This window comes from Oryza sativa, chromosome 1 (assembly GCF_034140825.1).
Source record: "Oryza sativa Japonica Group chromosome 1, ASM3414082v1".
Taxonomy (NCBI): Eukaryota; Viridiplantae; Streptophyta; class Magnoliopsida; order Poales; family Poaceae; genus Oryza; species Oryza sativa.
Window position 1 is genome coordinate 3684921 of NC_089035.1, and position 24726 is coordinate 3709646.

Below are 24726 nucleotides of genomic sequence, written 5' to 3' on the forward strand. Positions count from 1 at the left end.
AGCCTGGACTACGAACTGGGTGATCCGGACTCCCAAGAGCATCTTGGTTTGTTTCTTGTTTGTTTGTCGCTTGGGGTTGGAGACGGTGCTCTCAGTTCAGAGCAGTTTATTCTAGGCAACAGTATTGTACGAAGCCGACGGAATGTTGTTACTCTACTCTCACTCACTACCCAGAACAGTGATCTGCTGCTCCTCGGGTGCAGAGGATTCCGGCACATTGTTTACAGGTGGCAAATACATCCAGCCACAACCCAACAACGGTCTACGAGGCACGCCCCAGATCTTAACCCAAACTGGCAATATCTTTTTGTCAATTTGAAATGTTGCATCTGGAACACTCCCTTCATTTGACATGAATTCGTATAAAACTTGTTGCGCTTTGGACCAGGATTTCTGATCTAGGTTCTAAGGTACTCTTCCAAAATATAAGGGATTTTGGTTGGATACAATGTATCATCATGTCCAGATTCATGGTATACATCCCATCCACCCAAAATCCCTCATATTTTGGGACCGGGGAAGTACTTAACTATAGAACATCTCCCTCAACGACGTGGGATAGTGGGAGAGGAAGCAATAGTGGCGGTCCTGGCTCACCAATAATCGGAGGATGGGGCAATTTTTTTTTCTTTCAATGGAATGGAATGGCTACCCATTTGGCTACACATTTCCTGAGCTACTAAACAATGTGTTTTCACAAAAAAAAACTGTCCATAAATAAATTTATTTGAAAATTGATTTAAATATATTTTTAACCTTATAATAGTTAACTCATTCGTCTACACTCTCAAATGGTTATCACAAGGTTATTCAGCACAAAAGAATGTACCCTAAAACGAGATGAGAACAACCAAGTGGAGTGGAGATGGTGATGATATTGGAAGAGAGAAGAGATGCCAGCTACGAAAGGCAAAGTGACAGGTCAGATAATCAGTCATAGCAACAGTGCAATCCACACTTTTAGAAAAAATGGGGGTGCATCTTCTCCAGCCTCCATCGCCTCAAGACAGGAGCAACGACAAGAGGCCAAAGGCTTTGGTTTCGAAGACCGTGGCAGGCAGGCAGGCCTCATCCAAGCTGTGCACCTCTCAACTGTTGGCATGTGAGTCTGCAGTACAAATCTGCTACGATCCCTACCCCTTCTTCTCTTCGCAGAATCGCAGTACAATCTTTTCCTATTTTAAAATGGCGCTTTGTGTAGATTTACAGCAGAGATGGAAATGGATTGGAGATGGACCTCCTCCAGATCCGGCCCATGGGCCATTTCGGGCATCGGCCCATTGGAAGGGCCTAAATGGGCTCTTGGTGCTCAGTTCTTCTCTTTTTGAGTGAACACCTTCCTCATCTAAGATGGCAACCGTGCCAAAAGGAACAGATGACAGAGAACAAAAGCATATACTAGTATGCTACTGCTTGCATTGCATTGTTCATATCTTCTGCTGCAACAAAAGATTTCAGATTCTATCCTGCTACTGTACTGCCATTCAACTTTCTGATCAGTAGGCATAACAAAAGAAGTATCAGATTCTATCCTGCTACTGTAGTAACCGTACTACCCTTCAACTGTCTGATCAGTTAGCATAATCTGATGCATAGACTGGAATATGTTGTTCCCTTATCTTTAAAGAGCTTGGTGATGTTGTTCTATTTAGATTGTTGAGAACTAGGATAGTGCACTGGTATATACATATTAGAAGTGTACCTGGATGAATCTATGTATGGTTCAGGATCTGGTTTAGCTCACTCCCTGCAGCTGCGGGGCTCCAATCTCGTTTCTTCTGATGAACAAAAGCTAGACCAGATTCTTCCATCCTTGGACACGCAGTTTCCAAGACATCCCTACAGAAAGATTGAAATTTAAGACAATTAATATGAAATATAAGGGCTCGATGCTTCTCTCACCCTCTCTTTTCCAACACATTTTCAGTCATATATATCTTATTCTCATAGCAGCTGCAAATTCCATAGATATGGCAAAGGAAGCTCTAATAGCACATCCAAGTGTATAATTGAAAACCAGGTTTACACAAGATGGGAAACAGATTACCGCAATGCTTTGGCGACTGTGGCATTTTGTGGATCCAACTTTAAGGCCCTGCGAAGCACATAAGAAGCACTGGCATAATCCTGTCACAATGCAAGCATTGTCAGGTGAAAATTGCAGGCAGTATAATCAGTAAAGCATCAAGAACTGAATCTTGAAGCTTTTTTTTTTTTTGGCATGAATTGCAATGGATTCTGTCCACTTTCTATGAACATGGATGGTACATGATGGTCACCTGTAGCAAAGAGAAGGCCATTCCTTGACGGTAATAGCCTTTCGCCCAGTCCGGTTGCATCTTGCTGCAGATCTGAGCATCTGAGAGTGCCTCATCGCCTATGCCAAGGTTTAACCAGCAAGCACTCCTGTTTGAATATAACTTTGCGTCGGTGTTGTCGAACTTCATTGCCTATTATCATCAAACATTGTTACTGTTTCTGTAGGTCAGGGGGGGGGGGGGGGTTCAGGAGTCTGAACTCAAAAGGTCAAGCTAAACCAAGGGAGTTGAAAAAGGGTACGAATATACAATATGTGCTCCCCAGTGGCTTTGCTTCAGTTACTCACAAAGCAGTATTTTGCACCTTTTGAACTGAAAAAACATTTGCAACCAAACATGAGCATGAAAAATCGGGAATGAGCAAAAGTTGTTACCATGCTGTATAGCAGTATTGCAGCATCGTAGTCCTCGTTGTTGAAAGAGGAGTTGCCTTGTAGTTTGAGTTCATCCTTCCTTTTACATGATGCATTTCTTGCCTGTTCAGAAAACTGATTAAAGTTCAACAGTGATCGAATAGTCCCAAGACCCAACTGCTATGACAGTGTGTTCAGCACCCAAGAGCTTGCAAAAATGCAAACTGATTCATGTGAAGCTAGTACTACATATCTAGTTAACAGAAATTTCACATACCCATTCCTTGTAAGCAGGATATTTTACATATCTGATGATCCCACCAACACTCCAATCTAGAAGAGTAGGTACTTGGTGGGTCAATGGCAATAGAACCTCAATGACTTCCCGTTCGGCATGGATTGCAGCAATTTCTATTGGTAACCTATCAAGCTGTTAAAGCATAAAAATACATTATATTTTTAAGAAAACATATCAGAAAACAAGATGATGAAACTGTAGGGAACAAACTTTGTGCACATGAGTTGACAAAAAGAACATAAGTATTGAGGGAAACAAGGGGGCTATATATATGCTCACTTCGTCTGGAATGTTTGGATCTGCCCCAGATTCCACCAAGCACTTGATGAATCCAATGGACCCGGTACGACTACATGCTAACAGCAGAGGAGTTGCTCCATTGAATCCAGCACCATTAACGTTAGCACCGGCCTAGTTCATGTGTTCAGCACAGTAGATTCTTTAGAAAGCACAGTAAATTCAGAATGATGCTTAAGGTATAAATGCCAGTAAACAGAATTGCAAGAGTAATGAAGTTACTGGTACAAGGAAGTAAAAAAGCATGGAGCTGGAGAAAAAAAAGAACTAAGATAATTAGCAGAAAATCTACCTGAATGAGCAACTTCATGCATTCCAATGATCCCCCCAAAAGTGAAGAAACCAACGGTGTGAAGACGATATTGGCAATCTTGTTGGGCTGAAAAATCCAAAAGAGATTTCAAACCAAAACTACCTGTTCTAATACGTCGTATTAGTAGTAACCAAACATCAACATTTGTCAGGATTGGAGCAATTAGCATTTTAGGGAACCTAAAATACAGTAAAAAACTGTCAGGATTGGAGCAATTAGCTCCCTAAAATACAGTCAAGAATCAGCATCACCGCGTCCGCGTACATCAGCGCCGTGGTTCAGCAAGACGCTGACGACGGCGGCGTGCCCCCGTGCAGCGGCGACATGCAGCGCCGTGCCGCGGGGGTTCGCCGCGCCCACGTCGGCTCCCCTGAGCAGCAGCAGCTTCGCCAGCTCGCGATCCCCTACAAGAACACGTGGAATTTGCAAGCACACGAGCACAATGAGACGCTTGGTGGTACAATGCATGGCGCACATGAACCGCGACGCGACGCGACGCGGGCGCGGCGTCGCACGTACGCACCGTTGTAGGCGGCCCAGTGGAGCGGGGTGTCGCCGCCGTTGGGGTCCGGCGTGGACGGGTCGGCGCCGCGGTCCAGGAGGTAGGCCGCCGTTGAGGTGTGCCCGAACGTGGCCGCCAGCAGCAGCGGCGTCTCACCTGCGTGCGCCGCGGCGTCGAACACGAAGCACGAAATCAGGCGCTCCGCGAGCATAGACGAGACGTGCGAGGAACGAGCGGCGGCCGCCGGCCGGGAGGGGGGCGCACCTGAGGCGGAGAGCGCGTCGACGGGGAGGCCGAGGCCCTCGAGCAGGAAGCGGCAGACGTGCGTGCGGCCGTTGGCCGCGGCCAGGTGCAGCGCCCCGCGGCCGCACCGCGATCGGACTCCGCCGGCACCCTCGCCGCCGCCAGGCGCCGCCGCGTCCACCTCCGCCGCCATCCCTAAAACGCAGCGCATGATCCAGCAGGTTAGCCAGGAACGCGGCTGTGAGGCACGCACGCAGGGCAGCACGCACGTACTAGCGAGGTGGTGGAGGTCGCCGAGGACGGCGGCGCGGAGGAGCGCGCCGGCGCAGCGGTAGTAGTAACATTGCCGCCGCCTCTCTTCCTCCCGCGCTTCGCCGCCGACGGCGACGCCGACGCCTTGGGTCACAACGAAAAGCACATGAAAAAACACGACGCGTCGCATTCATTTGGCGGGACAAATCACCCAACGGAGAGCGCAATCGTACAACGCGCACCTGGTGCGCCGGCGGCCGGCGCCGGAGGAGGAGGAGTCGCCGCCGACGAGGACGGGCAGAGCACGTTCATCTCCGACGAACTCTGACGAAAGAGGCAGGGGAGAAGGGAGCTTCCAGGAGAAGGAAAAAAATGGCGGTTTCTGGGGAAATGTGCCCGTGCTTGCGTGCAGGGGGTACACACCGAGATCAGACGGCGATGAGACGCGGGCTTTGTTTATCCTAATGTGTGTTATACATACACAACTTTTTAATCACATCATATTTAATTTTAATTAAAATTTAAACTTTGCGCTGAACTTAACACAACCTTAGCTTATCGTGTCATGATGAAAACGTCACGTCACATTTAATGGGAATGAGAAGGCCGAGGCCCACGATTGCAGTAGATGGGCTGAAAACTTTCCGGCCCATCCAAACTAGTAATTTCAGTTTCAGATAAATAAAATTAAAAAGAATTTGCCCCGTTCAGTAATCAGTCCTGGTTCCAGTCCAGATGTACCCGCATGGATTTTTCCTGCAGAATCGTAATCGTCCAATGTTTCAAATAATGAGGTGCAAAATTGATGGGATTGTATAAATCAGGGATGCAATGATCACCTCTTCTTTGTAATGTGCTAATCTATTTCTGCATGCTCATCAGTCATCAGCGCGACACGTGCAAAAAGCAGGATAACAATACAGGTTCTCAATCACAGCAACAATGTACCGACGAATGCCATATATTGGACTGTACTACAAATTTGTCCATTGATGAGAAGGGCAAGACCAAGACACAACAGCTAGATCAATGAAGCTGTTGGTCTTAAAAAATTTTTAGGAAATACCAAGAACAATATGACTCCAGGAATCAAGGATGGGGCAGCAGTTCCATCCATACTAGTTCCATGTAGGAGTACTTTGCATTTACAGATGTAGCCATGTAGAAAGGAGGATATACAACTGAACAAGCACACTCAAAGAAAACGAACGGACGAATCTAGGCGAATTCTGAAGAAGAAAACGTACTTGCTCTCTTTACGCTTCCATTGGTGACATTCTCACCCGATACGAACGAGTACACGACAATGCAATTATGCAAACCGTTCTCTCTGGTCCGACAGCCCATGCCCAAGCCAGCACGGCGCCGAGCCGCCGACTCGCTGACGACGCGCCGTGGGGCGCCGGGCAGATTGGCAGCCGGCATGGCCATGGGCGACATGGCTTGCTTGCTAGGCTGGTGGACACCGAGGCAGCTGTGGCTGACGGGGGTGGATGCACTCTCAGTATCCGTCGACGTCGCCGACTCGCCGTGGGGTCAGGATTGTTCGCGGGGAACCAAGGGGCCGGCGCTGAGCACGCTGGCTTATGGCGCGCCGTGGCTCACCGCCTGGAGAGCGAGACAGGAGGCGGCGGCGGCGTTGTGATGTCGCCGCCGTACGTCGGGGTCAGGCGTGGACGGGCCGGCGGCGCGCTCCAGGAGGTAGGTAGGCCGGCCGCCGCGTCTCGCGGTGTGGCCGAACGTGGCCACCAGGAGCAGCGGCGTCTCACCTGCTTGCGCGCGCGCGGTGTCGACGTCGAGGACGGCAGCGCAGCGGTAGTAGACTAGTAGTGGTACGCTGCCGCCTCTCTTCCTCCCGCGGATCGACGGCGACGCGTCAGGCTCCTGACCTGGAAGACAAAGACGTAAGTACGCGTCAGGCGGGCACGCTCGCATATGCATTTGGCCGGACGAATTAACCAACGGAGAACGTAATGCAATGCACACACCTGGTGCGACGGGAGATGGCGCGGAGGAGGGAGGAGGCGTCGCGCTCGCGCCGACGAGTAGTACGGACAATCCACGTTCATCTCAATGTGCGATCCCCTTGCGGAGAATCCAAATGAAACGGAGGACAACTAATATATTCTTTGGAGCTGTGCCTGTGCAATGCATCGGTGCAGGTGATCTGATTGCTTATCGTGTCCTGACTCATTATGGACACGCCAGGTCACATTGAGGACGTTTAGAAGGGCTCATTTGTGAGGACATACTACTACAATACGGAGTAGTATGTGGTAGAACCGTACAAGCATACTACTGCAACATCCAAACGGAGAACACATCTCTCTTCTGAATTCTGTCGTCACATCTCCACTCCTATACGCTCAACTCAGTTCAATCAGTTGTCATATCTCTTCGCCTCAAGTTTCTGTGCCTTGGCACCGGACCTGTGTCACACATTAAGATAGTATTAATCTACTAGCATTACAGCATTGAGAAGAAGTAATGAAAGACAATCATTAACTGAGAAGAAGTGCATGCCAGTGTTGCAGCTCTATTACGGGAGAGCTTCATGCTGATTACGGATGGTCTGGTAGTGAATTTCAACATCCCTAAGCATCAATGGGTATGGTTCTGCAGCTGTTGCAGCAGAGACTAATTAAGCTCAACAACAATACCACATGCAAGAAATGCCCAAGCTTAGTCCTGCCACTAGTAGGAAAGTAAGTTACCAGCTATCCCCGAGGCTTGTAAAAGAATTTGAATGTAGTGGTCACGCTCAATCCGCATCATTGTCCTTTGAATTACTTCTACAAATAGCACTATACAATAACAGATACATGAGTCTAAAACCATACTACATCAATACCAGGAGGGGATTTTAATCCCTCGAAGAGATTTTCCCTCATGTAATTTTTTTTTCTCTCAAATTGACTTGAAATTTTGTGGAGTAGTGTGTATATATTTTTAAATGATGTTTGAACAAACGAGAGGATTTCCCCTCGAGAGTTTAAAACATTTTCCCTATCAATACCCAATAATAATAGTTGACTGAAAAATAGTAGTACCTCGAGTAATAATTTGTACATTGGGATTCACCATGGATCTAAGAGAGTAAATTTCAAACTCATTCCTCACTTGCAAAATCAGGTAAGAGACCTCGAACTGTGGAGAAAGACATCATAGTTAGTTAGCAGAAAAATAAAATATACTACCGAGTATTTTTATTGGTGAGATATCACCTGGGGCACCTGGGGCTCATGAGTGAGTACAGCTATAAAATCATCAGTTTCAGGGGTTCCTAGTGCATCTTCAAGTGGTATCATGCCTACACCAGTAACTATGTGCTAATCATAAGCTTGAAACCATACATCAGCATCCAAATAGATTCTATTTCCATCTTAAAAATATAGGTACCTTTAAATTTTTTTTACAGAATTAAGAATAGAGGTAAAATTAAATGAGAATAAATGTGATTGGTTTAGATGAGTAAGTGAAGAAATTACATGAAGGATGGTTATTATTAGTTGAGACAAAAAAAAAAGCATATTGAGAAGTAGCTATATTTTAGGACAAACTCTTAAATAATAAACTAAAAAAACAAATACCTCTTGTGGCTGATATGTGACGTGACGCTTCAACATCAGCATCTGGATGCTCAGACAATGGAAAGAAGTAGCCTACAATAGAAACCTCTATTATTTACAGGTTCATTAGATAACTATCAACAATTTATGAAATGTTCTTACCCATAATTGTTACTATGACAAGAAGTACGATCTCCACAACATTGAGGACAAACCCTACTCCAGAAGTGATCTGAATAATAGCATTATTAGTTAGTGTTAATTAAAATTATGCCCTTCACGGTTTTGAAATATACTACTAGTGTTCATATAATCGATATCATACCACCACAATAGGCCCAAAATTGGACCCACGCCACAATGTACGCCCAAGAAATGTATTGAATCCTATTTTGGCTACTGCATTATTGTATGAGCCAAAATGCCAAAAGAAAGATACAAAACTGTACTTTCACAGTTGTTTTGCATTTTGGTATATACAAAAAGAAAGGAAGAAAAAAAATGTATCTTAGGCATACGGTGTGGTATGGATCCAATTTAGGCTTAGTTGTGCTGGCATGGTTCCTAATCATGTGAATAATAATGATATATTTTAAAACTATAAAAGTTATAATGTCATCGATCTAGTTAACCCTTTTATTTAACATAAATCCACTGCTGCTAGCTAGTGTGCTAGAAAGAATAGTTATAGGTTTGTACCAGAGAAGTAGTGTGCTCAGGATGATCATGAAAAGTTATGATGAAAGTCACCAAGTTCGTTATACAACTTAGAATAAGGTCAAATCCAGTAGCAACTTTCTGAGATCTTTTGGGAACACTCCCCTGTAAAGAGAAAAAGAAAAGGGATCGGAGAGAAAAATCATTATTTACTGATGCCAATGCAACGACGTACGACAGAACTTAATACGAAAAGTTAAACAGACCAAAATATCATTCAGCAGAATATAGTGGCAAGACAGCAAACTAATTCCACCAAAACATCTGAATATAATCTTCACAACCTTCGATGGGTTTAAGTCCCAGTGCACAACAATGGATATGGCTGATAAGCATCCTATGAAAAAGGCTCCAAGAATATAACCCTGGAAAAATATAAAACATGAGGAAAATTACATGAAGTGGTTAACAAATAAAAGAATAAAAAGGAAACATACCTCTTTAGTGGCTCTTTTACAAGCACAGATACACATCAAGTAAGTGAATGTCGACATGCAAAGTAATGCATGCATCAGGATAAGAGCAAGGTTAAGATCCTTTTTGCTGGCCATTATTGAATACGTCAACCAAATTATGCTGTTAATTGATCCAGCCAACATGGCGGGGGCACCATACACTTCTATTGTCCTCTCAAAATTTCCTGTGTAGACTTGGTAGAAATATGGTACTATAGATAAAGCCACAGGGACCACCGTGCCAATAGATGATGCGAGCTTGACAATGGTCTGGTAAAAAAAAAAACTAATATAAGGGAACAAAGCAACTAATATAAGAAAACAACTAATATATTCTTTTTCTGAAAATATCCCGATTTTCATTAGCAAAGCAATACACTTTATCCAACCGATAATATAAGGGATTATTGTGCTCTCTTCAAAGAGATTAAGGATGGAAAAAAGAAAAAGAAAAGATGGTTGTAGGTAGGAGCCTAGGAGGGTAGTTAAGAACAAGATAGAAAAATAAATAAATTAGAGTTGATTGATTGAACGACTAGTACATTAACACTATTTGTATTTGAAGATATTGGAAGATTGGAGGGGAGAAGGTATTTATATCCTCCAGAACATAAACAGCGGCTTCTTAACTGGGGTAACAACGAACAAGCCGAAACATTACAGCATTCTACCTGACAACACACCCCAAGTTGTTCACAACTTGTAACAAGTATTGTACCGGTATAATTTCACTCACACATGATCAATGCAGAATTCACAGAAACACAATTATGATTATCTAGACCGACCAACGGTAGCAAATCCAAAACACAATTGATCGGGTGTCCCAAAGACCCATCATAAGTAACAAGGAATTCTGTACTCCGCATGCACGATTTGCTACTTTGACCGAAATGTGTACACCAGATAAAACCGATCTGCTTAACTATCACATCAAGCAAATTAGAACTAGTAATAAATGTAGAAGTAATATAATTGCAAATTAAAATTTACTCCTAGTGTTGTGTCCTGTGTATCCACAAGGGACAACATGCACTTACTCCATCACAGCATCCTATCAGACAACACCCCAATTTGTTCGCAATAACTTGTATTAACAAAGTACCAGTAAAATTTCAATCACATTACTATTGAATATCGATCAATGCAGTATAATTTAACAATAAGCAGGCACACTATTATACTATGTACTTCGTATCTACTATATCGGGCTTTTACTTCATCACAGCATCCTATACCTAAGAACACCCTAATTTGTTCACAACCTGTATTAACAAGTAGCAGTAAAATTTTAGTAAAATTTCAATCACATACTGTTGATCAGTGCAGCATAATTTCACGATAAGCAAGAACACTATTGTAGTTATTTGGAGTATTATACCGACCAACCAGGAAGTCATATGCATACTACAAAGGTGCCTAGGCCGAAATCAACATACTCCGGCGAGCCGCAAGTCGCCGTACTGGCCAGTGGCCACCGCCTGACGCCTCCACACTGCTGCGGTCACCATTCTCCTCTCGGAGGCCGGCTTCCCCAACCCCGCCGTGCCGCGCTACTAGGTCTACCAAATCGCCGAATCGAAGTCGAGGCCCAAATGGCCAAATCCCAACATGGAGAGGGTGAGGTGAGCCGTGAGCGTGCGTACCTTCGGTGGCGACGCCGGTGAAGGACCGGGAGGTGGCGCCGTGGAGATGTGCCGATGAGGTAGCGGAAGCCCGTCGCAGAGCGTAGGCGACCTGCGGCTGCTGCTTGCGTGGGGGAAGTTGTGCAGCGCGGGCGCGGTCGCCATAGGCGTCGGGGAAGGAGCTCCCGGGGGCGGCAGATGCGGGCGCGGCATCGGCGTGGAGGGCGGCGGCGAGAAGCGCCACGGCGAGAAGCGCCATGGCCAGAAGAAGGCCGTGAGCTTGGTGGAGAAGCCGTAGCCCATCGCGCTTGCGTTGCGCCTCCCACCCTGCGATGGCCGTGGCGAAACAATTTAAACTACCATTTGGTGGGGATGGGAAAGGGAGGGGCTTGCAAGTTGCAATGCAAGAAATTAGTACTACTAGTAAGAGAGGGGAAATGAAAAAAAAAAAATCCCGCGACTCCTGGCGGTGCTCGCTGTGAACGGCGTCGCGGCCCGCTGCAAGGCCCACGTACGATGGCCTGCCCGTCGGCGTACGCGTCGTGGTGACCACGCCACGCGCGGTCTTCATCAGCGCCAAGCGGATGGCGGCGGCGCGGCATGTGCGGGAAGGTGCCCGACCGCGTGTTGAACTCGACGCGCCGTGTGGCGGCCGGAAGCCGGCACCAGTGGACCGGGAGGAAGAGAGTCGGCGACACCATTACTAGCGCTGCGCCGCGGCGTTCCTCCGCGCCCGTTCGCGCTGCGGCCTCCTCGGGGCGCTGCACCTTGCCGGCCGCGGCAAACGGCCCCGCACGCACGAGTACACGACTACTGCCGCTTCCTGCTCGAGGGCCTCTGCCTCCCCGTCGAAGGCCGAAGGCGTCGACGCGCGCGGTTCACGCGGACGCGGCGCCGCGCGCCTGCCGGTGAGACCCCGCTGCTCCAGGCGAGTGGCGGCCACTCCCGGCCAGACCGCGACGGCGGGGCTATCTCCTGAAGTGGGGCGCCGCGCCGACCCGTCCACGCCGACGCCGGACGGCCGGACCCCTAAAGCGGCGAGAGCGACACCCCGCTCCATTGGTTCGCCCACAACGATGCGACGCCGCCCGCCGCCTCCTGTCTGTACAGCCCTGCGTCGCGCACTCGCGCTGGCGCGCTGCAGTTCATGGCACCAGCACCACCCCACCCCACCAAGCGTCTCTCATTGTGCTTGTGTGTTTGCAGGGGATCGCGAGCTGGCGAAGCTGCTGCTGCTCAGGGGGGAGCGCACGGCGAACGCCCGTGTCACGCCGCTCTGCGTCGCGCGCTGCAGTTCACGGCCGCAGCTCGCGACGCGACCGCGCGCCATGCATGTACGCTGCACGGGGAGCTCACGCTGACTACGGCGCCAATGGCCCAATACGATGTATACAGCGAGTTTCGGTTTGAAATCTCTTGGATTTAATTTGCAGCCAACAAGATTGCCAATTGTGTCTCACACCGTTGGTTTAGGATCTTTGGAATGCATGAAACTGCTCATTCAATTCAGATAAAATATTTTCAGCTAATTCCTTCAGTTCTTCTTGTCCGCTCCTTTTTACTCTTAATCTGTACCACTACCTTCATTGTTCTTGCAATTTTGTTTGCTGTCATTTAGACCTTAAAACATCGTGCATGATACTGAATTTACTGTGCTTTCTTTCAAAATAATTTACTGCGTTGAACACATCAATTTTACTGTGCTGAACACATGAACTACTCCGACTGGTGCTAATGTCAATGTGCTAAATTTAGTGGTGAACTTCTTTGAACTATTAGGTTGCCTATAATGTTGCCTTCATGTTTGGTGATACTGCTTTGAATGACCTGGTAAACGTTTTTCTTTTAACTCACTGGAGCACCGATCAATCGATCATCACCATGTTCTAATTTGCTTATTTCCAATTTAATCCGTATTGCAGCCTTCCAATTTAAGGAGAATAGGTCATGTTTGGTTCCATGGGCTAATTATTAGCCCCTAACTTTTAGTCCTGAATTAGCCCCTAAGGATCCAAACAGGTAGGTTAATTTAAGGCTAAAGTAAATTAGCCCCCTCAAAACATTAGCCTCTTTAGGGGGTGCTAATGGGGCTAATTTTCTGTGGGGACCATAAAAAAGCAGCCCCATTTCCCCCTCTCTCTCTCTCTCTCCACCTTTTAGCCCTGAATTTAAGAGTGGATTTTAAACTCGAGAGGATGTTTCCTCGTTATTTGCATATGTCACTCAAAAAGTTTTAAATGTCTTTTTTTTAAAAAAATGTATTAACATATGATATATTACAAATATGCAAGTTAAGATTTAACTTTTACAAGTTAAAAAAATATAAAACTACTAGTTAGTATATTTATAATCAAATTTATTTTTTTTGTTGTTGCATGTAAAAGTTATTACCTTGTATATTTGTGGAGTCATCTATCACATATTAATCTATCTTAGTTATTTTTTTTATAATTTTTAAGTGACATGTAAGCAATAGAAACTTAGCTTAATTCATCAATGCGAGATTATGTGATCGAGAGATGTACACAACCAGCACGGTGTCCGGTGGGGGGTTGGGGGGGGGGGGGGGGGGGGCGCCAATAGATCATCTCATGATTGAAGATTACATCGATGTATATAACCATATATAAATCCGTTATAAACTCCAACATGATATAATTTTTTTTCTCGATGTGTTTCATGCGAAAACTTTTCTACATAAAAGTCGATATAAAAATCAAATAAATCCATTTTTCAAGTTTTTGCGTGTGCACTTATGATCATCATTGATACTCCAGTTCGAATGATTCATTCATCTATCATTCTTGTAGTAATACATGTAATCTCATTATCTAAGAAATATATCCATCTAATCTAATCACGTAAGGCGTACGTGCGCACAAGCCGTACCCAGATGGCGAGCACGTGGGCGATGATGACGAGGTAAACGCAATCCAAGGCAATGGCCACCCAGGTGACGCCAAAGCTGAGGCCAAGGCACGAAAGAAACACGAGGACGGTGGCGATCCCGATCCGCTTCACGCCGACGTCGAGGAGGTCCTTGAGCACGGCGTAGGGCGCGCGCTGCAGGAAGAGGTGCATGTGCATGCTCACCAGCATGAGCAGCGACATGTAGCCGCCCACAGCATGAGAGGCGTCAGCCTCCACAGGTCGCGGCGGACGCAGCTGGAGAAGGTTGTTGTTGGGACGTCCTCACGCGTGCTGCAGAATGAGTAGACTACCCCGCCGAAGCAGATGAAGGGAACGGATGGTGAGTAGACAGCCACAAACCACAACATCCCCTTGGCGGTCATCTCGCCGACCGTCGGCGTCGGTGCAGGCACCGCCGTTCATGGGAGCAGTTTCAAACTCATAGTCCCGGCCGTGAGATTGATCGGTCGATCGATATTCTGGCATGCAGTGGTAGATCTATGATCTATGGCATCATGCAGTGGCACAGATTGTTACGATATACATTCATGATGAGATCTATGATGCAGTTTTGTTTGATCCAACTAATTTTTCCTATCCCGTTGGTTGGGCACTACCTATAAGGGATGCATCGCCTGTGTACACCGCGACGCGCGAGCGCGGCTGGGCCCTGGCCGTACGTGCGCAGCGCTCGGCCCCGCACCGCGTCCCTCGCCGCGCGCCGTGCTGGTCGATCGTGTGCGTCCAGTGCCCGACCACGTCCCGCGCCGACCTCAGCTCCTTGGTCCAGCGCGTAGGTTGCCGGCCAATAGCGTGGGATCGACCTCATAGTAACCCAATAGGGCATTATGCCTCATATATTAACCCTAATACCTCTGGCCTAGGTTGGTGCTCAATGTGCTAATTTAATGGAGAACTTCTTTGAACTATATAGGTTGCCTAAAATATGTTGTTTTCATGATTGGTGATACTGCTTTAATTTGAATGACCTGGTAAACGTAAATGCCTCACGCCAGAGCACTATAACTCACTTGAGCACCGGTCAATTGTTCATCACCATGTTCTGATCTGCATATTTCCAATTTAATCCCTATTTCAGCCTTCCAATTTAAGGATAATAGTTTCTCCAATTTGAAAGTGGATTTTAAACTCTTGAGAAAATATTCCCTCGTTATTTGCATGCCACTCAAATAGTTATGATTTTTTTTTAAAAAAAAAAGGTTTGACAAGATGTATTAACATGTGATCTACAAATATCCAAGTTAAAATTCAGCTTTTATAAGTTAAAAAATATATAAAACTACAGGTGGTTAATGTATATTCATAGTCATTTTTTTCTTCTGCAACATGTAGAAGATAAATTTTACCTTGCATATTTACGGAGTCACCTATCACATATTAATCTATATTGTTAAATTATTTTTAATCTTTATTAACTTTTTGAGTGACATGTAAATAATAAAGAGCATAGCTTAATTCGTCGCTATGCGGGACGTGGTCGACATGCACACGCGGCCAGCATGGGGTGGTGGGGGGTGTGCACCGCGAACAATGTGTACGAGGCGGATCTACGCATTAGAGCAAGTTTAATAGTATAGTCAACCACTGGCTCCAAATCATATATACTCAATTTAATAGTCAATTCATACAATAGTTACATATAAATATATACTGCACTAGTAATATCTGGTCCCACTTGTTATATACACATTGTGTCTTGTAGTACATGATATAGCTGGCTACAAATCTGTAGCCCGCTACTCATAGTCTACTATTGTACCTGCTCTTAGTCAGGGTTGGTTGATCGACCTAGCTATAATTCATGTCGCCCCACACCTCCATGACCTTTCTATCTCATATAGTAGCCACATGCCATTAAAATTGGGTATAACAAGGTGTGAACGTCCAGCTGATTAGTCCGTCTTTTCACAACGCACGCACGCCGTAAGCTATAAATACGATATGTGTTGTGTTGATCAATTGCTCTTATCGAGTGAACATATCCGTTCTTCGCTATATCTATATTTTAAATATATGCATCCGCCAGGGCGCCGATAGACCATCACATGTTGAAGATTACATCGATGCAAGTATATAATCATATATAGGCACGATCGACCATCATTGATACTCCAGTTCGAATGATCCATCTAATTCTTGTAGTAACACACATCTAATCTCATTATCTAAGAAATATATCCATCTAATCTAATCACGGGAACCGTACGTGCGAACAAGCCGCGACCAGATGGCAAGTACGTGGGCGATGAGGACGACGAAAACGCAATCCAAGGCGATGGCCACCCTGGTGACGCCGAGGCTGGCAGCAAGGCACGCGAGGAACGCGAGCGGGATGCCGATCCGTGCCGCGCCGACGTCGAGGAGGTCCGTGAGCACGGCGTCGGGCGCGCGCGGCAGGAAGAGGCGCATGTGCATGCTCACCAGCGCGAGCAGCGACATGTAGGCCGCCCACAGCGTGAGAGTCGTCAGCCTCCACAGGTCGCGGCGGACGCAGCCGGAGAAGGTGGGGTACTGGAGCGCGGTGCACAACGCGTAGGCTGCCCCCGAGGTGGTGAAGATGGGAATAGATGGGAAGTAGACGGCCAGAAACCACAGCACGGCACGGTGTATGCCCGTCCTGGCGGTCGTCTCGCCGACCGTCGGCGTCGGTGCAGGCGCCGCCGTCCACGGGAGCACTTTCAAACTCATAGTTCCGTACGTGAGATCGGTCGATCGATATTAATATGGCAGTGGCGGAGTGTTACGCGCGGTAGATACCATATGTATAGGCATGCTGTTTTATTTGATCCAACTAGCTAATTCTTCCCGTCTGTTGGCATATGACGGTACGATTCAGTTTTAGTCAATGTATCGGAGAAGGATTTTCTACACCTATATGCTATAGCACCCATCATTTACATGCGACTCAAATAATTATAGAAAAAATAGAAAAAATTTAGTAATATCAATAGTGATGATATAAATCTACACACAAACATACAAGACTAAATTTGATTTACAACTAGAGAAACAATAATAATAAAACCAGACAGTAAATAGTACCCGCACAGTGTAGATAAAATTTGTTATTTGAATTTAGACTTGCATGTTTGTATGATGTCTTATATTATCATACTCCATCTTACCAAATTTTATAATTTTTTTATATAAATTTTTAAATTACATGCATAGCACCTAGGTGTAGAAAATACTTTCCTGCTACGTGTTCATATACAAGATTAATATATATTATGCCAGCATGTTGTCTAGCTCACGTGTATAAAGCCCGAAGAGATATTCCAGCCCATATATAGGAGAAACACTGCAACTCTACGACTTCGTGCAGATGCGCGTGGCCCGATCCTTGCCTTGATGCATGGCAGATTTGGCAGTGGCGCGGCTACCAGCGATTATGCGCCTTCCACGACCGGAGGCGCTGGCGCGCCTCGACGGCTTGCGGCGGGACGACCGCCGGTGGCGATCGACTCTTGACACATCGCTGACATATCCTGGCGGCCGCCAAGCGTCCAGTGCGGCCTACTTGAATAACTGATAGATCATCTCATGAATTGAAGAGGCAATCAATATTATGCTGGACAAGGATTTTCTACATCTATGTGCCGTGACATCAATCATTTGCCTGCGACTCAAATAGTTATAGAAAACTTTAAAAAAAAATTAGTAACATCGATTGTGATGATTAAGTCTATACACAAACATACATACAGGACTAAATTTGATCTACAACTAGAGAAACAAAAATAATAAAATCAGAGGTGAAGTGAATAGTACCCGTACAACGCAAATAAAATTTGTTATCTTTGTTTCTTTATATGTCGATCGAATTTAGACTTGCATGTTTGTATAGTGTTTTATATTATCATAGTTCATTTTATCAAATTTTATAAATTTTTATATAACTATTTAAATTATGGGACTGTTTATTCCTCATTTAACAAAAAAAACCCTTACTAGTATCTTGCAAATTTTAGACTATTGGATTGCTTTGAGATTCGTGCAAAGTCCACAGAACCCTAATCAGCTAGTTTTCCTTTTTCCTCCCTGCCACCGCACAAGTCGCTTGAGTGCTCCCCTCCTCTCAGCATCGCATGCCTCCTGCACCACCGCCGCCGCCCCACCGTGTCGCCACCCGGCCTCGCCCGCTGGCCGAAAGGTATCAACTGTGCTGGTGAGGCCCCCCGGTCGGCCCCCTCCCCCTCCCTCTCCTTTTCCTTAAGCCGGTGGTGACGAGCTGTCTTTCCCGTTGCTGACGGCGGGGCGCCACCACCGGCTGTCTCCTCCTAACACTCTTTCCGCTTGCCCCCGTCGCCTATACTGGCTCACCGCCTACTCCTGACCCCACGGCTTCGGCGGCGCCACCGCCGGTCTGCCGCCTCCCACGGCCATCCCTCTAAAGCCGGCGAACTTCCCCCTCTTCCTCCCACCCCTCCTACCCCCACCCCGAGACCCTTATTTGTCGGCCCTCCACCGGAGTTTTGGTTGTCGCCGGCGTCGGAGAAGCAACTGTAGCACGAATCACGAAGCACATCCAGCTAGCGGTCTAAAATCTGCAAGATTTGAAGATTTGAGTTCGTATTTTCTATCGACAGAAGTATAGTGATTCCGTTAAATTATATGCATACACCTAGGTGCCTAGGTGCCATGCACCTAGGTGTAGAAAATACTTTCTCATATTAGGCTAGCTATTTTTTTTTAGAACTTAGGCTAGCCATTACATCGACGCAAGTATATATGCAACTACGGTCGATAATCATAAAGTGATCGAATGAATAATGATTTATCTAATTATTGTAGTTATTATGATACTGTACATATCAATGTAATCTCATTGTCTAATCTAATCACCGGAATGCAAATACGTCCGAACAAGCCGCGACCAGATGGCAAGTACGCGGGCGATGAGGACGACGAAAACGCAATCCAAGGCGATGGCAAAGGTGAAGCCAGCGCCCGTGCCGACGCACGCAAGCCACGCGAGAGGGATGCCGACCCGCACCGTGCCGACGTCGAGGAGGTCCGTGAGCACGGCGTTGGGCGCGCGCGGCAGGAAGAGGCGCGTGTGCATGCTCACCAGCGCGAGCAGCGACATGTAGGCCGCGCACAGCAGGAGGGGCGTCAGCCTCCACAGATCGCGGCGCCGGACGCAGCCGGAGAAGGTGTCGTCGGGCATGGCGCAGAAGCAGAACATGTAGGCTATCCCGCCGAAGCCGATGAAGGGGATGGATGGGTAGTAGAAGGCCACGAACCACAGCACGGCACGGTGTATGCCCGCCTTGGCGGTCATCTCGCCGACCGTCGGCGTCGGTGCAGGCGCCGCCGTCCATGGGAGCAGTTTCAAACTCATACTTCCGTGAGATCGGTCTATATATCGATATATTCTTTCTGGCGTGGCGCAGAGTGTTGCGGTAGATGCCGTATAAATAGGCATGATGCAGTTTAATTTGATCCGAAACTAATTTTTCCTATCCCGTCGGTTGCGCACTAGGGACCATGCAAGGCTAATATGCCGGCGTGGCGGCGCCTCCAGACACCACGTGCGGTGCTCGACGACGATCTCGTCGGCGACCTTCTCGGAGATGGGCGTGCACGGTGGTGTGAGCCACGGCGCGCCGCGTCACCCGCCGCCGACGCCGACGCGCGCGGTGAGGTTGGGCCGGCTCGGCACGACGAAACGCACGGTCCAGACCGCCACGAGTAGGCCCATCATGATTCGGGCCGATTCCCCAAGTCACGGCCCGCTTTGGCACGAAGCTCGATGGGCCATGCCGTGACAGCCCAAGTCCCAGACGGGCCCGTCCGTACTCGCGACAAGGCTCGTGACGACGTCGCTGCTATGCGCGAGGAGGCCGTTGGTCCGTTCGAGTTTCAATTCTGACAGAAAAAAGGAAACCAAATCCAAACGAAATTGACACGATCAATCCTTCGTTCTACGATGCTCCCACATTGATTTTTCCTGCGGAATTGTACTTCTCAAAAGTTTCAAATAAGTAGGTGTAACTAATGAAAATATTGGATGTAGTGATCACCTCTTCCTTCTGTCCCTCCTGCATTCTCATCCTGATATGCTACACTGACTGACAATAAGCAAACACTAGGGCAGAAAGCAGGGCAAACAAGTTCAGTCAAAGCAACAATGTGGTTGAGAATGCCATATATTATTATATTGGACTGTACAGTTTTCTCCATTGAAAAGAGCAGGAGACAACAGCTGACTCAAAGAAGCTGCTGTCTGAAAAAAATTTACGAAATATCATCTAACCCTGAACAATATGGTTTCTAGGAATTTACGGTGAGCAGCAGCTCCATATAATTTGCATTTGCAGGATGCAGCAGGAGGGAAATTGTAACACTATATATGTTCTTGTTTGCTACACGCAGGTGTAACTCTGAGGAAACCATCTTTCCAGCAGAGATTGTTTTAGCCTCATAACCAGGGCGAATAAAGCATAGCAAGGGAAATGCATCACTGCTACCACCAAATACCTGTCATGGATACGATACAGTTCATCAAAAAATCAGTTTGTGGCACAAGAGGCTACAAGTTAAACAATGTGCGACGTATGCAAGAACCTAAAGCATTCACTATCAAGCTGTTTTTGCCAACATTTCGGTTCTGCGACCTTCTAATCTATTTATGGATCCCGCTCCCGCATACTCATATTTTAGGCATACATTGCGCTGAAATGTATCCCTCAAAGACAATCATGGACCAAAAACATTTCTTCTTTACACTATAAAATAATGCATGAGTGCATCTACACCAATTATTATTTCAAGTGTTTGCCCTATATTAACAGTTAAAATTTCACCCAATGTTTAGATTCTACATAACAGTACTGCAGTAGCTGCAAGTGTAAGAAAGTTATTTAGCACAACAGATATATTTATTTCATCAAGTAGATCATACCATACAGGAGCTTTAGGAAATGCTAAGTCCAGAAATGGGTAAGGCCACCTGAATAAAATGAACCACATAAATGCATCAAGAAATTTTTACTTTAATTAGAAAACAGGGAAAAGGAGGGAAATGTAAATCAAATATTACCAAATCGATATGCTAGCATGGATGAGCCACTGAACATTAACAAAAGCGCCAGTCCACAGCAAGAAATATGCGATTCTAAACCACGGGAAACGCTGCGATCAGAACATGGTGATTATCAGTGCTCCCGTGAGTTCAAAAAAAGAAGAAGAAGATGAAGAAGTGATTAGTGCTCTGGTGGAGGCATTTACCAGGCTATTCATAGCAGTATCACCAATCATGAACACAACATTTATAGAGTGTGTCCCAATCAGCAACTGCAATATGCAAGCAGAAGCAATTATTATGAAATGCAACTAACAATACTGATAATAGACCCAACTTTCTTCAAAAGAATCACACAAATAACTAATGCAACTTTCAAAGCACACTTTTCATGTACATGTCATACAAACATATAGGATATTCCCATATGTTGAATATAGTCATAGACTAGCTAAATATTCAATAGAGTTGGAGCCTTACTATAATATAAACATATTCTGTTCTTGCAGATAGTTTTGCAACAGCAAACACAATAATATAGTTCCATTTATGATATTTTCCATCAAACATAATAACCAAGAGAAATTGCTCCTTAAAAAGTTTGAATACTCACAAAATTCATATCATATTGATTGTAGGCAAGGAAAGGGTACAGGATAAACCAAAACACCAGATCTGTAATCATCACAGCACCTGCATTTGTCTGGATACAATAATACATGAGCTGAGAGTTGAAAAGCAAAATGCCGCGAAGTAATAGCATGCAAGAACAGAATAAATTTTCTTCCCTTTTGCTCAACCTCATAACATGTCTACAGTTCAGCAATTACAAGTGAACAAACTTTGTGCTCTAATGTGAATTGACAACAGTTGGGTCATGTTAACTAACCTGAAACATGATCTGGAACAGATAACCCCAAAATCCTGCAATTTCTTTGCCACCATGCATTTTACTGTAACAAGGATTTTTTATTGACTGATCATATACACTTTCCCCAGCTGGAGCAATGATATATGTGCCATGATCTGCACCAGATCTATTGTCGCCATTCTTGTATGAATACTGATAGCATCCATAAATTGAAAGCACCGAACCAAGCTAAAAACGAAAGTGTTAAGGAATCCATTAGTACATATCGAGAAGCAGGCCTTAAACAAACATATACAGTAGAATTTGCTCCATAAGAATCAATTGTTCCAGTTTTGCAGGCAGCATTATAGCACATGGAGCGACTGAGTCGCTGGTGCCGGTAATCATATGAGAACTGGATAACAGAAAGAATATAATAACAGTACACAATAATTCTCTACCAGCAAATCACATACCCCAAAATATAAGGTGACTAGCAAGAAGGTCCACCTGTGAAATGTACAAAACAGCCCAAATCAAACAATTTTCTGAAGATCATAGTTCAGTTAGAAATGTGCACATCTGCAAGGATGGTGAGTCATCTTTGAATTGTGATTACTGAAATTACTGCCTGGAATTAACATCAGGAAGGATGGTGATGGCTAGCTTACTGAGTGTAGTATAGGAAGACACTCCATCCATCGACGACGACATCAACCGCAAGCAGGGAGGCTAAAATGAAGAAAGACACGACGCGGAACGCCAGCAGCCAGCCAGGGTGGATCTGCTCAAGGCATGGTTTCCAGCAATCTTCAAGGTACACAACCCCGGATGCGGCCCGGGGCGGCCGCGCATCCTCACTGTCCTCGCCGCCATCGCCATTGCCGTCCTGTGAGCTCGGCCCCTCGTACTTCCAGATCAAGAAGCATGCCAGGACCATGCAGGAGTAGACCCAGACCGCGCAGAGCATGAACCTCCAATTGAGCCAGTACTCCGAAGCAGTGGTGTCGACGGCCATGGTTGATGATGGCATTGCTGCAGTGATGAGGCGTTTCTGCAGCCAGATTCATAATACAGGATATTACTACTCAACCATGCCTGTTCTTCTACTGCAAAATTAGATTCTTGCACCAAGATAAAGAGAGGAATTATTCTTGCCGACGAAGGGAGAAATGATCAGTACTATGATTCCTATCATTTCCAGATACAGAAAAGAAAAAGAAAAAAAAATCTACACTAGCCAGATGCTATATGTCCTGATACCCTGCAACCTGGAGCCCCCACGCTTGCAGATGGTAAAGATGCAATATTCCATTTCCATGATTCCACCCACACACAAAAAAAGAAACGAACAATACGAACACCAAGAAACACGCATCGGCGCAGATGAGGAGGGGAGGGAGGAAAACGAACCCAATCTCACCGGTGATTGGGTTCTTGTTCTTGACTTCTCCACTGCCTCTCCTTCTCCAACCTTCCTGCCGCCGCCGCCGCCTCCCTCTCTCCGTCGATTCCTCTCCCTCTCACGACCTCGACGCCTCCATCATCTGTGGCACGCGCACATCAATCAAGAACGTAGGCGAGAAAATCATAAATGCCGGACAGGAACACGGAGGAGGAATCAATCAATCAATCACTCACTCGCTTCTGATTTGGGCGAGGCGAGACGACAGAGAGAGATCTCCAGAGTCAAGCCGCACGTTGACTCCTGCTCTCTCCGGAAGCCACGTGAATGAATCCCCTCCTCCTCCTCCTCCTCTCTCTCCTCCACCTCACTCACTCTCGACCACAAGGAACGAACAAACCGAGAAGAAGCCAACCATCCAATCTCCACACATCGCGGCTCAGCTCGGTTAATCTTGGAGCTCCATCCAGCCACGCGCGGGCGGGTGATCTGGAATCTGGAGACGTGGTGAGCCCAGGTGGATCCAGCGACGCCTCGCTCTCACTGACTCGGACAGCTTCGACTGATGGCTCTCACTCGTTTTTTTGCTTGTACGGATTTGTCTTTGCGAGTAACCGATCCCTGTGGAAATCGTGGTCGCGTCCTCCTCTGCGTTAATCGTGGACGTCCACGTGTGAAATCGGACGGCTGAAACGGTGCCGTGACGTGGCGCTAAAAGAAATGGGAAATTCGAAATGTGGGGAGCACATAAATAGACTGCTTGTGTAGAAGGTAAAGATGCTATACGTGTAAGTCACACGAACTTGCATATTAGAGGTTTTGTTCTTTGTGACCTATTTCTAACATCTATTCCCTCGTTTTTCACTCGTACGGTTTCTAAATAGCTAAACGCTTTGTTTTTTAATAAATAGTTTCTATAGTAATGTTGCATGAAAAAAAATCACATTAATCCAATTTTTAAGTTTATTTTAGCTAATGCTTAAATAATCATGTTCTAATAGATCATTATGTTTTATGTAGAAAGTGGAGTTCATCCCATCCTCCACTTTTGAACGTAGCCTTACAATTACAAAACGGTCTATAGTATGGTGGGGTGTAATAGTGTACAACACGCAATGACATGTAACTTTTTTAAAATATAAAGAAACTTAGTGAGTCTATGTGTGTGTTTCTTCCTAATAATGTTTAGATATAGTTGAGATTCTTCAAATATGTCCTCTTATGGTTGCTCCTCATTTTATTAAAAATCATCCTATTTAAGCCAACTCCAATCACAAAAAACCACTTCAACGCAGAGTTATAAAATACATAGAAGAGACAAGAAATTTTACGGTGGCAAGAGTATCGTCTAAAAGGAGGACAGGAGGAGTCGTTCAAGAAAGCTTTGCAGGTATACTTCAACAAGGTGTTATATGTTTTCTATGCATAATTGGGTGATTATTATTTAAATGTTCTCTATATAACTTTGTCTCGGTTCTTGGTTTCTTGCAATTCCTAATGACCATGAAAGAAACTCACCTGAAAATTGATAGCAAATCATTTATCAGATATGAAAGAAGCAATAGCATATG

The 24726-nt window shown here is 45.8% G+C and overlaps 3 protein-coding genes across 7 annotated transcripts; all 3 read right to left on the reverse strand.

The window, feature by feature from the left end:
• Window positions 1-1381: 1381 nt before the first annotated feature.
• On the reverse strand, window positions 1382-4953 carry LOC107276823 (uncharacterized). Its single transcript, XM_066312593.1, has 12 exons — window positions 4819-4953; window positions 4598-4720; window positions 4346-4519; window positions 4103-4237; window positions 3844-3983; window positions 3559-3645; window positions 3249-3380; window positions 2949-3101; window positions 2693-2794; window positions 2280-2450; window positions 2048-2127; window positions 1382-1839 (listed from the first exon to the last, which is right to left on the reverse strand). The coding sequence occupies exons 1-12, from the start codon at window positions 4886-4888 to the stop codon at window positions 1713-1715; spliced, it is 1494 nt and encodes a 497-aa protein (XP_066168690.1). The 5' UTR covers window positions 4889-4953; the 3' UTR covers window positions 1382-1712.
• Window positions 4954-6712: 1759 nt separating this feature from the next.
• LOC9269359 (uncharacterized) lies at window positions 6713-11322 on the reverse strand. 4 transcript variants are annotated; one of them, XM_066309227.1, is made up of 11 exons: window positions 10964-11322; window positions 9300-9587; window positions 9147-9227; window positions 8845-8967; window positions 8308-8377; window positions 8167-8238; window positions 7801-7886; window positions 7627-7723; window positions 7291-7380; window positions 7100-7198; window positions 6713-7005 (listed from the first exon to the last, which is right to left on the reverse strand). In XM_066309227.1, exons 1-10 carry the CDS (start codon window positions 11243-11245, stop codon window positions 7116-7118), a joined length of 1272 nt encoding a protein of 423 aa, XP_066165324.1. In that variant the 5' UTR covers window positions 11246-11322; the 3' UTR covers window positions 6713-7005; window positions 7100-7115. The 4 variants fall into 4 exon arrangements, with proteins under 4 accessions (XP_066165324.1, XP_025878903.1, XP_025878902.1 ...); XM_026023118.2 differs by having other exon boundaries at window positions 7801-7898; XM_026023117.2 differs by having other exon boundaries at window positions 9069-9227.
• Window positions 11323-20009: 8687 nt separating this feature from the next.
• LOC4327642 (uncharacterized) lies at window positions 20010-23575 on the reverse strand. Of its 2 annotated transcripts, none has more exons than XM_015766075.2 (10): window positions 23392-23575; window positions 23174-23297; window positions 22422-22804; window positions 22227-22260; window positions 21790-21999; window positions 21514-21603; window positions 21107-21172; window positions 20919-21010; window positions 20781-20828; window positions 20010-20356 (listed from the first exon to the last, which is right to left on the reverse strand). In XM_015766075.2, the coding sequence occupies exons 3-10, from the start codon at window positions 22781-22783 to the stop codon at window positions 20242-20244; spliced, it is 1017 nt and encodes a 338-aa protein (XP_015621561.1). In that variant the 5' UTR covers window positions 22784-22804; window positions 23174-23297; window positions 23392-23575; the 3' UTR covers window positions 20010-20241. The 2 variants fall into 2 exon arrangements, with proteins under 2 accessions (XP_015621561.1, XP_015621554.1); XM_015766068.3 differs by having other exon boundaries at window positions 23164-23297.
• Between the last annotated feature and the right edge of the window lie 1151 nt (window positions 23576-24726).